General features: G+C 40.5%; 1 protein-coding gene across 3 annotated transcripts; it reads right to left on the reverse strand.

The window, feature by feature from the left end:
- Positions 1 to 850: 850 nt before the first annotated feature.
- On the reverse strand, positions 851 to 11,727 carry l3mbtl2 (L3MBTL histone methyl-lysine binding protein 2). 3 transcript variants are annotated; one of them, XM_085465646.1, is made up of 18 exons: positions 11,611 to 11,727; positions 10,268 to 10,691; positions 10,080 to 10,185; positions 9,865 to 9,998; positions 7,792 to 7,867; positions 7,484 to 7,563; positions 7,054 to 7,171; positions 5,834 to 5,968; positions 4,650 to 4,738; positions 4,267 to 4,513; positions 3,802 to 3,869; positions 3,406 to 3,510; positions 2,705 to 2,852; positions 2,524 to 2,606; positions 2,165 to 2,399; positions 1,572 to 1,637; positions 1,345 to 1,479; positions 851 to 1,253 (listed from the first exon to the last, which is right to left on the reverse strand). In XM_085465646.1, the coding sequence occupies exons 2-18, from the start codon at positions 10,619 to 10,621 to the stop codon at positions 958 to 960; spliced, it is 2,475 nt and encodes an 824-aa protein (XP_085321772.1). In that variant the 5' UTR covers positions 10,622 to 10,691; positions 11,611 to 11,727; the 3' UTR covers positions 851 to 957. The 3 variants fall into 3 exon arrangements, with proteins under 3 accessions (XP_085321772.1, XP_085321773.1, XP_085321774.1); XM_085465647.1 differs by lacking the exon at positions 1,572 to 1,637; XM_085465648.1 differs by lacking the exons at positions 9,865 to 9,998; positions 10,080 to 10,185; positions 10,268 to 10,691; positions 11,611 to 11,727 and adding an exon at positions 8,573 to 8,998 and having other exon boundaries at positions 852 to 1,253.
- Positions 11,728 to 13,579: the final 1,852 nt, after the last annotated feature.

Below are 13,579 nucleotides of genomic sequence, written 5' to 3' on the forward strand. Positions count from 1 at the left end.
ACGTTCATGCCCATACCATCACACTGCCTCCACCATGTTTGACACAGGATGTATTCTTCAGATCATGAGCTATTTCTCTAATTCTCCATACTCTTCCCTTCCTATCATTCTGGTACAAGTTAATCTGTCATATTATGCATATGCACTCTTCTCCAGCAGTCTAATCCAGGGGTGTCAAACTCCAGGCCTTGAAAGCCGGTGTCCTGCAGGTTTTAGATGTATCCTTGATCCAAGACAGCTGATTCAAATGGCTAAATTACCTCCTCAATGTGTCTTGAAGTTCTCCAGAGGCCTGGTCATGAACTAATTATTTGATTCAGGTGTGTTGACCCAGGATGAGATCTAAAACCTGCAGGACATCGGCCCTCGAGTTCCCCACCCCTGGTCTAATCTGTTCTTGCTTTTGACAAATTATTTGGACAGCATTTTGTATTTTTATTCGTGAGGATATCTGTTGATGGTAGAAGGATTCTTGGCTAGGTTAGATGTTATGAAGTAGTTTTTCCTAACCAGTGAAAGAATTCTCCAATTCTCCTTCAGGTATCTTTCGGTGTTGCTGAGGTGGCCAGTAAAGACATTGTTTTTAGGAATGTACCCGATTGTTGTTTTGGCCTTTTATATTTAATAGTACATGTATGATGGAAAATAAGAAAAAAAAAAAAGAATAAAGCATTGCTTTACCGAGCCTGCAGTTGAGGGTAGTTAACCTTCACTGTAGGCTCACAACATACTCAAAGTTGAAAATCAAATCACATTTAGATAATATATTTTTAAAAATACTGCAATTGACTGTATATTTACAAAAGGATCTATCTGGATATAAAACATTAAAAAAAAAAACTTCATTACAACCCAGGAAAACTTTCAGAGTCAAAATCTTTTTGATAAAGTCTTTTTATTTATTTGTTTAATTCTTTTTTCATTGGAGTGATTCAGCTATATTGGTTCTTTTATTCTCTATGATTCATCCATGGTACTGTCGTCTTCTTGGCTCAACTCCTCTTTGTCCATTCTTTCATTTTCACTCTGATCAGTGTTGCTATCACCGGTACACCGGTCTTCAAGTGATGCATCGTCTTCGGCCACGTCTTTAGTTTTACTTTGCTCCGTCTTCTCCTGTTCTACATTATCCAAGCTGCTTTGCCCTCCCTCTTCTTGTTTGATTATGCACACAGAGTCTTGCTGAAAGTTGTCCGGTGGCCTAATGGGGGTCTCCGTTTCCATTTCCTCCACTTTCACCTTCACTGCAACGACTATTAAGACAAGTAAGTCAGCAAATTTACCAAAATGGGCAACTAGCATGCAAATGAGGAAAAAGTGACTCATTTGAGAATTGTCTCTTACTCTCCTGCTCCTCTGGCTCAGTCTTGGGCTGGATGAGTGGCACTTTTGGAGGAGTGCTTTGAGGACTTTCGGTGTGTTGATCAGCACCGTCTTGAGCTTGGTCCTGTGAAAGCCTCTTTTTTGTGTGCTTCTTTTCTACAAAAAGCAAAGAAAAGGAGATCATTCTCATGTGTCAAGTAAGACATTACCGATACAAGACTACATATACTTTTCTGAATAAAACCTACTCTTTCTCCCGAAAGAAAAGCGCCGGCATTTCTTGTTCCGCACCAGCTGCTTTTCAATTAAGTCAGCTAGAAAACAGAATGAAACACCAGTCACTTTGTTTCACACTCAGAAACATCTATGCATCACTCATCAACCAGTCACTTCTGTCTGTGACAGTTTAAGGCTGGAGCTTAGTGAGTGTAGTGAACTGTTGCTGTATTTATAATCAAAATTGAAGTCTAAATGCGGTTAAAGAGCGCCTTTTACGCTAATTTCCAGATTTTCAGACTATTGTTGTGGTACACCACTAGAGGAGTTAGCGTTATTCATAGCCCAAAATAGCTTTGGCGCAGATGTGTCGAGGATATGTGCTTTCTGTGTGACATCACACAGATCCAAGATGAGAAAAAAACTGAAATGCAGCATTTAGAGGCGTCTCAAGCCAAGCTTTTGGCTCATGGGGATTACCTCATCATACTCTGACCTTATCTATTGAAACCTTGGCCATTAATCCCCTTTAATCAGAACGCCTCGGTACTCCTGCATTAACCCACATCACTTCAGTGCTCTACATGTTGATTCAAAACACAGTGTTACAGTCCGCTGTATTTACCGACTCCAGGAGGTGACTGGAGCTGGTAGCCCATGAGCTCACACCAGCCAACTGGGTAGATGTCTGGAGACTGGTGGTCAACCCACTGGTCAAACTCATCCTCCCAGCCGTCAAAGTGGATGAGGAGAAGGCGGCCGACACAGCGCTTCACGGTGGCGACGCACAGGAGCCGTGGCTCCATCAGGTCCACGGCCTCCAGCTTCATGTTGGGGGAGAAGCTGTGACCTGGGTAGTCCTGAAAGAAGTGTCATATTTATTAGTGTTTTTACATCAATAGATACATTTGAAAAGAAGCCATCCTGTCCTATTAATTCAACTTATAAAACATGTGATGGCAAGGTCATCCTACAACATCTTACAGCATTGAACAGTCTCACGGGCGCAGCTTTTGCTTTGGTCTCCTCCAGGTACTTTTCCCAGGTGAAGGTCTGAGCATCGTAACCTGCCAGGAAATGCATAAAGCGACAGGAAATATATGGTGAAGCATTTCAGCACCAGCAGACAAGTTAACCTGCAAACTAAGAAACAGAAAAAACATACCTGGGGGTACAGTGAGAGGGATATTGTTCTTTTTACAGAAGTTAATTGGAAGAATGGCGTGAGAGGAAGCATGGTAACAAAACCAGTCTGAGCCATTGTTTGATATGGTGCCATCAATGCCCACCATCAGGTACCCATCAAACAGCACCTGGGGAAAAAAAGAGGAGTAGAGTCAGAGAGAGGAAAACCAGCAGTAGAGATACGATCTCTACAATCCACCTGTTAGGTGGAGGAACACACCAACAAGAACCTGCAGCGGGTGGAGAACTGGCTTTTGTAATGCTATGCTGAGCACAACAAGGCTTCAGCAAGAAGTACCAGCTGCAGACCAAGATGAAATCAATTCAAACAGTCCTCTATCAAGGCGCTTTCTATTTTATGGTAAAGACCCTAAAATAATACAGAGAAAACCCCAACTATCAGGAAAGAAGACACGCTGTGGAAGAAAGCAAGATTAATAATTAAATGCAAAGCGCTGTATAAACACAGTGCACGTATGAAGGAGTTAATCCACATGATGAGAGACCCACTAAAGAAGCAGCTGATTATACTGCTGAGTTTACAGAAGATACCCCTGCCATTAGCTCATTTATGAGCTGTTACAGTTACAAGGGCATCTAAATCTCTGGGAAACACCAAACCTAGGTGACAGATGATGAATCACAAACACACATAAACAAAGTCAACAACAGCTACCTCACCTTGTGTACTGTGGCCACACAGATACTTCCCAAGTTGAGCGGGTCAATGGCCTCCAGCTTCATTCCTTCTTCAAAGAAAGTTCCCTCCATGTAGGTGAACCTCAGCTGAGGACAATACATTACATTCATGTGAAACAGTGAAGAGGTAAAGCTTAAACTTGAACTGAAATGAGCATAAGCTTAGTAACGACGATGATTACTTCAGCTATTTTTGAGTTCTGACTCAAACAATCCGCAGCTTTTGGACTTTGGGGGTAAAACATGGAGAAATAAAAAATAAATACATTTAATGAATCCTATGATTTTCTAAACTACACCACAATCAAGTGCAGATTTACTGCTAACCTTATAGTACACTCGACTATGACTTACGTCAGTGTTCATATACTTCCTTACCTTTTTAAAGAGCATGAACGTACTGTCAGAATTGCCCCTCAGACCACTGGAAGACTCCAGATTGTTTGCTATAAAAATAAGAAGGTTTCATATTTTAATCTACAACAAATCTAAGAGGAAAAAGCAAAGTAATCTTCTATCACCAGCACAGTACATGTTACATTTCAGAAAACAGAAATCTTTAAAATCATGTATTTAGTTCAACATCTGTGCAGTTTCATGTCATAAAAACTTTCACTGTGATTACAAATAAAATGATCCACACTGCTAGTGTTACGCTGAGGTCCAGTATCCTTTTCTAAAGTCCGAGTGTGTCTCCAAATATTTCTTTCCCCTTAAAGTTGATTAATCCTGTTTTTACTGCTGACTGCTTGGTTTCCTACATCAAAGTTAATTTCCTTTTGCAAGTTTTTGTTCTGTACCACACATCTTCAGCTCCAGTGGAGAACCCGTTTTCATACTTACCAGGCGCTTTGATGTCATGACCCACTTTTTTGGACCAGCCTATCGGATGCAGGAGGGGACTCCATATGTGACACCAGAAGTCTGAGATGATGTTCTCAGGGGTGTCACTTTGGTCCGCGTACACCAGGCGTACACGGCCACCGATGTTGGAGTCCACGATGGCCACGCGTGTCCGGCTCACGTATTTGGAGTCCACCACCTCCACGCGCATGCCCGTCCTGAAAGAGTTCTTCATGCTTTCTGCAAGCTGGAACAAAGAAAAGCGGGAGGGCGGCAGAGTGACAGAAAGTTGCTGATTATGTGCTTAATTCAGTGACTTCTATTTCATTTAATCCATTACACTCTTTATGACATACAGGGCAATTCATAACATCAGGCAGTACCTTCAGGTAGAAATCAACAGGCAGAGTTTGGGCCCCCACCAACCTCTTCATCAGATACTCCTTCCAGTCTGGGATGTCCTGCTTCAGATCTACAGACACGCAAATCATCAAACAAGAAAAGTCTCTTTGTGGTTTATTCCCCTCTTATTTTTCATATTACATGTTACATAAACATTTTAGTCATAGTGTGTGGTCTCAGGGCTTCATTACACAAAGTTTCAGTGATGAAACTTGGAGAGGCATTCTCCTTTTCTGCTCCATCTCACAGGACTTATAGCTCTCTCAATTAATTTCACTTGCAGACTTTAAAAGAGTACAAATGACCTTGTGAAGTCATCACTGGGAACTTTTTCCTATGACTGTGTACACATTAAAGAATCTTTATTTTTGTTATTTTATTGCTATTTTACTGTTTTTTATTGTTGTAATTTTAATATGTTTGTTAGAAACAGGTCCTTTTTGTAAATGTGACATTGGGACTACCTGTATAAATAAAAAATATAAAAGTATGACATACAAACAACACATTTAACCTGAAACCGTATAAAAGATAAGATCAATTTCTAGTTGTTAACAACAGAAAATGACACATTTGTCACTTTTTATTACTTTAGATTTTTAGGATGTTTTCTGCTGCTCTTTTACCTCTACTAAGTTTTATATCATCCTCCATTTACATTTCTCTGTCTTTTAACGTCTGTTAAGCTACAGGCAACATGTCTTTCTTCCATTTTATCTGTACTTTATATTTTATTTATCTTTTGATCTGCTAGTAGAAAAGTGCATTACAAAGACTTCTCTTCTTCTTACTGAGAAAATTGCCTTTGTATTTAATTTCCTGCCCATTTGCTGCATCAGTTATTTGTTGTCTTGATTTTGCGATATCACCTTAACTGCAAATCGAACCAGTGAAAATACTCAGACAGAAGCTCTTGTCTGTTAGAGTCATTCATATATTCTCTAATCACAGAGCTGATGATCAGCATTCATTTGTCTGGTCAACGACCACTAGTTCACATTATCACTTCAGATAACTCGCTCACCTGCTCTTATTCTTTTGAGGATTTAAAGAATAAACAAAAACACCTTCACCAAGGTCAACCAATACTGGATGAAGCAGTTGATTTAGGACCAAACAGAGCATAGGCGCCATTTTTAAAAGCAAACTGAATGTGAATCCTAACCTTGTGGGGGTACCAGCAGCTTGCTGGTCATTGCGCACCATCCGATCGGGTTGAGCTCTCCTGAAACGAGGCTGCACCAGAAATCATGGCTGCTGTCATGCTCAAAGCCCTCGTATCTCAACAGGGCTTTGTATCCTGCAGACAAGAAAGGACGAGAGTTACCTGCCAATGTTGCTACTTTACCAAAATATATTTCACTGTGTGGAAGTTAACATCCTGAACTGTTCCAGGCAAAAAATTCTAACTGCTAACCTGGATGAGTTCATGAGACAGATGAGTGAACAACCAAACAGAATCGAGCTCACGCCAAGATCAAACTAATTGGCAGTAATAACTGACCCAACTTAGCCCGTTAATGCAACTTTTACAAATAGCATATCACATTTGGATGCATCTGACGCACCAGTGTCAGATGTTTTCTGCAGACACCGGCTGTTTCATCAGAGGAGAACAGCTATGTTAGACAAATACAGATACAAACACCATTTGTTGAGGCACTTTTCACTCTGGTACAAACCATATTGATACCAATTTATTCCCGGTCTTTGGTACAAATCTGTAGACAAAACTAAACTTCAATGGTCACTGAGACTTAAAATCTGCATGAATAGATTCACTAGTCTGATCTGTTTGGCAGCTTTACCCCAACATGCCTCAACAAAGCCTGGTTCATCACGTGTTCTCTTAGCTTGCACAAAATTTCATAACATTAAGGGTTCATTTACGATCAATTCTCATTGGAGCAGAGCTCCGAACAAATGCTACAGTGATTTAAATTATAGATTCAGTCATCTGAGCAAAAAGGTAAGCTGCTATCACAGCGTTAAACCTGAAATGTGCGCTATATGAGTGCAACAACATAAGCGGTTCACACATTTACTGCTGTAAAGAAGATGATGATCTCTCGGGTCAGTGCAACATTTGGTATTACAAAAATCTACCAAAAGATTTCTTTTTAAGATTTTTAAGTGCTCCAGATATCGTCTCCAGTCTCATAGCACAATTTCTTCTGGTTATGAATATGCTGCACTTTATATTCAGCACCATGAGAAGTACAGCAAACCAAGTTTTAAGCTTTGCAAGAGGCATTAAGATTTGGGTCTAGCCAAGAGACAAATAAAATTCACTAATGAAAAATAAGAAACTAAATGTAACATTAATATATAAAAATGATTTGTGGTTCATTGGGCTGTTAACTGTTGGCAGAAAGATGCACACACCTGCAATCTGGATAACTGTAGCAATCCAGTAGACTTTACTGGGGAGGATGGCATTCGTGTTCAGCACCTCCACTTTCATCCCCATGGTGATGTCATCCCACTGGGCACAAAGGGGAGCCTGTAGGGGGTGAAGCCAGAAAATTCCTTATGGATCATCTGTGTGAAGCTTTTATGTACTACCATCTTATTTTCCAGCATTTTCAAGAGAAACTCAATTTTCTATTGTTTTCTTCTGCTGATGACGGCATGAAAACAGCAATATAATCCTAATAAGCCATTTGAGTTTCCCTTTATTTGATTATTAAGTCAGTTCCCTTAACTGTTAACATCGATGGTAGAACGAGGTTTCCACAAAGGTTAAGAACAATATGTCGCTATGACGATAATTTCTTAGCTGTAAGTCTTTGTAAGAACTGCAGAACAGACTCACGTGTCTGAAGCAGGAGACAGATGCAGCCAGAGACGTTTCTCTCTCCAAGTATGCGGTCCAGTCGAAAGAAGCAACAGCAGCTACGCAATGGAAGGAGACAGAAAATAATTCTCTTTAAGCCACCTTTTTCTGACTGGCTGCCCCTCGTAAACAGAAGGTGGTCGCCAATATTGCATCTTGTGTCGGTTCATTGGCACCAAATTGGAAATCACATGAAATGTGCCGATTGCAGCAGGTTAAACAGGTTGTGTTAAAAAAAATAAAATAAAAAATTATTTCATGCAAACAAGCGTGCTCGGTGACTTTACCATCAACTCCGGTGGCTGCTGGAGGAGCTTTGTTCACTTTATTCAGCACAGTAGCTTTTTTCGTTGGGGGCTTTCCCTAAAGAAGCAAAGAGGGGGAAAAGAAATATTTCTCAGAGCCTCTTATATCCATACAGTTGGCATAAACCGTGAGAGAGCATGGTATAAGTCACAATCAGATAAAAAAAAACAAAAAAAACACTCTGCCTACACTATGCCTCTAATGGCACGCAGAGGTGCTGTCTGTCAGCAAAACTATGCAAAGATTAATTTCATGAGGTTTGGACAAGGATGGATCATGAATTCCAATGAATATTGAGATCACCCTTTGTAACTCAAAACTTCGTACAGGCCTTTACAGAGGATCTGCTCTCCAGGTACCCTTCTCTTCGTCAGTATGAAAGTGAAGACAAGGCTATGCAGCAGCTTTTGGTAGGTCAAACCACATTGAATGGGACATAATGGTCATTTCCAGTTCTGTATTTTTTATTCTTTGGCATCACTAGAGTGGTAATTAAAGAATTCCTTATTTATCTTATTCTAGGGCCTTTGCACATTCATTGTCTAAAAAAAACAAAACAACCTCTCTTCTTAACAACAACTGCTTTATAGCCACTTTTCTCTGATTGGTTGCCCTTTACAAACAGAAGGTTTGAACGATATGTGGGTGTGGCATCTTCTTCTGCAGAGCCAAGAGAAGAAAAACAACGTCCGGAAACGAGGGCCTTAAGCCTGGGCTGAGAGCCCTGGCATGTGGGGTTTCAGTACAAATGTCCTGCCTCACCTGTCTCTGCAGCCATATATTCGTAGGGTGGTCTTCCTCTGAATAGTGGGCATGTGTGAACTGCGCGGGGACGGCGGTGGGCTTGAGAAGCCGGCCCCGGCGGCTCGGTAGGTTCTGCACGTCGTAGTAGTCGTCCGGCTGAAAATGCTTCTGGCACACGAAGAGTTTGCCGAGGACGTAACGGGGGGTCCTTGGGTCCATGTTCAGGGTAAAGAGCCATTGTCTCAGCTTCTCCTGGTCGCTAAGTGGAAACCGATGAAAGACGATGTTTGGCCTTTTTATGGTTAAGCAGGTCTCGACGCAACACTTGTGAACCATTTCTGTACCGAGTTAGGAAAGACGGACACAGGCTCACACGTCCCCGCAGAGGTATTTAAGTCCAGCGCGGTCTTCTTCTTCTTCTACTTGTTATTTTTCTGCAGCGCTCACAGGTAAACAGCCTTTTTTGCAAATACTGCCACCTTGTGTTCAATATTACTAACTATGGTGAAATAAATTTGCTGAAAAATGCCTTAAAATTACATTTAATACTTTGCAGGCATCTACTCAGGTCTGTAAAGATGTACAAGATATTTCTGAATGGTTTTTATTTCGCTTTGAGTTTTTGTTTTTCACTTTAGTTTCAGTTAGCTTCCAGAGTGCTACCGCGGTCAGCACTGGGTCTTTTGGGTCACTGTCATGCTGGCAAACCCATCTTCAGTGTTCTGTCTGAGAGAAGGAGGTTCACATCCAAGACCTTACGGTACATGCCCCCATCCATTGCTGACTCAATGCAGTGAAGTCGCCCTGTATTCCTTGCAGAAAACCAGGCCCAAAGCACAACAAATCCACTTCAGTGCTTGACTGCGGGGATGGTGTGACCATTCATTTCTTTGGAAATTCAGCAGGGGATCAGATAATCTATCTAGATAACTATAGCGCCAAAATCCCAAATAAAAAAATAAACATTTCATACTTTCAGCTTTTAAAATGAGTGAATTTTTTGCAATTGATTTCAGTAATTTTCAATAATTCATAGATTTGTGACATTGAAAGTAGCGTGCTGAAGCCGTTCATGGATTCACTACAGGATTTCAGATAATCCCACACCTGTCTGAGCTGCTGAGCAACACACTCACGAATGGAAAAACTAGTACATCTCTTTGCCCAATCCGGTGACACTGACTGTGTCAAACTCCCAAAATGGATTATTGAATAAGGCAAGGCAGCTAATTCAAACTGCCCTTCTGGTGGTCCCCAGTGTTCAAAAATACATAAATAAATACATTAGAAAAAGTCAAACTCTTTCTGACCTGCAGACGTGCTAGAATGGATGATTTCTTAGAGTTTGATGAATAAGAACGAGAGCAGGATGTACTGCAGAAGCGCTTAGTCTTTGAATAGAAGTTGTTGATATTCCCGGTTGTTCCACACATCTCACAAACCACTGTGAAAAAAAAGCAATCAAAAAAGTTTTTGTTTAATGTAAAACATTATGAACATTGTTAATAGTGCAGGTGCACCTCACCTGGTCGCTCGTTTAGCACCTTTAACCCTCCTCCTGTCAGATGTCGTTCTTTACCTCTTTCATTAGCATCCTCACGCTCTTTGGGTGCCATTTCATTGTATCCAGCCTATGAAGGAAAAAAAACAAACATCCCACCTGTAAACAGTAGGTGTAAGCCCCCCCAACAGTCCAAAATAATTGCTACTCACACTAATGGTTTGCTCTCTTGGTTCAGCTGAAATGGTCCTGTGTTGGATAGAAGGCAGGCAGCTACCGCAGCCCGCGCCATTGCAGGAAGGACAGTGCGGACGGACAAACACTGTAGGAGCAGCTCCCGGCCTCAGCTTCAGAGGCCCCGCTGCCAGTCTGGGTTCAAAGTACTCCTTGCCAAAATGCTCATTGCAAAGGTAAGAATTGGGTGTGGCAACCCACTGCATGCGGGTGCGCTGGACCTGCTTCTCCCATTTCCGAAACTCTTCAGGGTCCTTGGGGAATTTAAACAGGGTTACGCCATCTTCGGTAGTTTTTCCACATCCATAAGCCACGCAGTGGTAAGGCATCATCGGAGCTTACACCATGAGCGCCTTTCATGGATCCTTTCTTCTTCTCAGTTGTGCTGTTTTGTTCTCTGAGCTGTGCAAAGAAAAGAAATAATTGTATCTTCCAACCGGCAGTTGGCTTTCTAATTTTCACACACAACCATCTCTAGGGTTTACGAGAATGGTCCAAACAAGACGAAATATCCAGTGAGCAGCAGTTCTCTAGGTAAAAATTCTTCTCTGACCCCAGGGGTCAAAGAAAAATTCCCAGAGTGCTATAACCTGGAAATTTTGCAACCAAGGTATGCTGATCATCGCTAAGATGGCACAACCTACCTAAATATTGCTGCTGACCATTTCCACCCCACTGAACAAAGTTTACACATCCTTTGGTCACTGCTTCCAGCAGGATTACAAACCATGTCACAAAACTCAAATCACCTTAAACTGGTTTCTTGAACATGACAATGGGTTCACTGTACTCAAATGGCCTCCGTAATCACAAACCTGCAGTAACTGTGGCGCCATCATGTCAATATGGACCAAAATCTCTGATAAATGTTTCCAGCATTATGAAGATTAAAGGCACTTCTGAAGGCAAAAGAGGGTCCAACCCACTACTAGCAAGGTGTACCTAACAAAGTGGCCGGAGAGTGTGTATTGGCTCTATTTGCCTCATTATAATATTCTCTACATTGAAAAACCTACATTAAAATGACAGGAAGCTTCGCACTTTATTTTATCTGTAATGTCGACATAATGTTTAACAAACACAAGACAGTGAAACATGACAAACAGAAGTTTGTCTTGAAAAGGCGGCCCTTTCGTCATCGTTATTATTATTTCTAATATCGCCGTTAAAGCACAGTTACAGCTGACTGCTTCATAAGTTGAGTCAAAACGTAAACAATGTAACTACTGTACACCAAAGCTAAGTGATAACAATGCTAAAAGTACTTGTGTGCAGTTATGAAGCTGCACTTTGCTCGTCATGACTTCAAACGTGTACTTACAGGAGGTTAGTGACTGCTGGCACTCAGTAAAATGTCTCTTAGGTGTACAAACTGATTTTGGTATCAAATGTTAATGTATCTTCATAGCTGCCCAGTACTGTAATGTGGTCGCTCACATTTAGCGTCATCTACTTACGCGTGTGCAAGGAATTCTGGGAGTTGATGTTTTTACGACAATTGGAAAAAAGTCGCTCTCCTAGTCACAAATAAGTCATTTTACAGGCATTCAGGTGTTTGCTGGAAAAAAATAGCCTTCTGTCGGTCTATGAAAAAGAAGTTTGCGGACACCTTGCTATTCAATTATTATTAATCTTAGGCCTTTGCACAGTGTAGAAAAATAAATAAACATAACCAATAATGAGGCAAAATATACAAACAAATATTAAGTAAAATATGTTTTGTAATTTAGATTACTTAAAGCAACCGCTGCTGGGGTCAGCACTGACAACAAATGGCAGTATCTCTATGAGGCAGTCATTTTTGTTGTCTCTTAACATGCGAGATTTGTTATGCTCCCCTGCAACTCCTAATGGCTTTGCAGTGGCAGTGTAGACTTTGGGCGTTGCCCGGGCTTAATTGCTAGTTATGAAAAAAGTTACTGACAAGGTGTGGATAAAGGCAGACTTCACGAAGGATGCTGTAATGCTCTCCTGCTTGCAAGTTTCAGCTTTGAATGTGTAATGATTAAAAAATATCCCTGTGTTTCTGAAAAACAAACAAACAAAAAACTCTGGTGTCAGTCTTGATTTTGTGTTGAGTTAGTATTGCTGGGACATAACAGCTTAAAAGTTGATTGGTGAAATTCCTTGACTTCGAGTTGTGTTGCTCCTAAGTAGTGCTGATAGACAGCAAAAAGTATTTTTTGTCTACTGTACTTAGCCATATTTTTGCAAGAACTGCTTAACTAACTAAAGAGAAATGCTGGTCAGCACCTTAGAATGGAAGATCCATCTGTGTTTCTCAGAGCTGAAACATCTCATCATCAGCTTTTTGGAGAAGCACCCTCAGAATCATTCCCCGCGGTGACTGCTCCAAAAGCAACCACTGCTAAACTAAATCAATAAGAAAAATAAAACTCAGAGGAATGGATGTTAGACCATTTGAATGTGATTTGGCAGTAGCTGCTGTGTCTTCATGAGAAGAAGAGTAGATGAAGTGATGGTATTCACATGTGTGGTTCCCAAAAAGAAGTACGGAGGAAGAAGCGGGATCGTGCGGTGCACCTTTACTGGTGACACCTTTTAATTAAGGGAAACTAGTGTGAAGCAAACTGAGACAATGCCAAGAATGTGTAGTTTCTATTAAAGTCAGTTTGAATATATATTAAAATATATTATATAATAATATTTGTATTTATATATATTAAAATACAAATATTACTATTAAAGAGTGACACACATTTACTTCAATCATAATAAACACACAAACAAAATCAAATATATAATGTTTTGTTTCCTAATCTTGAAACTGTCTTCATCAAATGTATTCAGTTAGGGATGTCTTGACAGCAGTTACAGGTACAGCTGCTCTGACACTGATGCTAGATTTAAGTTTTGTGAGGCTTGGAAATATTTAAAATTTCAAATTAAAATTATTTAAATTAATTTGCTTGTATTTACTTATAATTTTGACAGCTGAGAAGTTTTGTTAAACCACATTAAAGCAAAGTCGTGTTAAAAAATAAAGTTTGCTTAGGATTGTATGCAGTCCTGTGAAAAACTAAGTATACCGATACTGCTAATACAGAAATTAACAGGATAAGTAGCAGTTAGGTTTTGCTAATCAACTTCTCAGAAGTGGATGTTGCAGCAAAAAAACAGAGAAACAGCAAAAAATCCCAAGAGCCTCAACAGGCCTCTATAGCATGCTAAATTATAAAGTTTGTTACAGTACAATTAGAAAAACCCTTATTTGGAAGGATTGCCTGCTCTCTAAAAACACATGGCAGCAAGGGTTAGGTTTGCAAAGT

The sequence above is a fragment of the Copadichromis virginalis genome, linkage group LG8 (assembly GCF_057382275.1).
Source record: "Copadichromis virginalis isolate Kocher_CV1m ecotype Utaka linkage group LG8, C_Virginalis_male_GT1.1, whole genome shotgun sequence".
NCBI classification, from domain to species: domain Eukaryota; kingdom Metazoa; phylum Chordata; class Actinopteri; order Cichliformes; family Cichlidae; genus Copadichromis; species Copadichromis virginalis.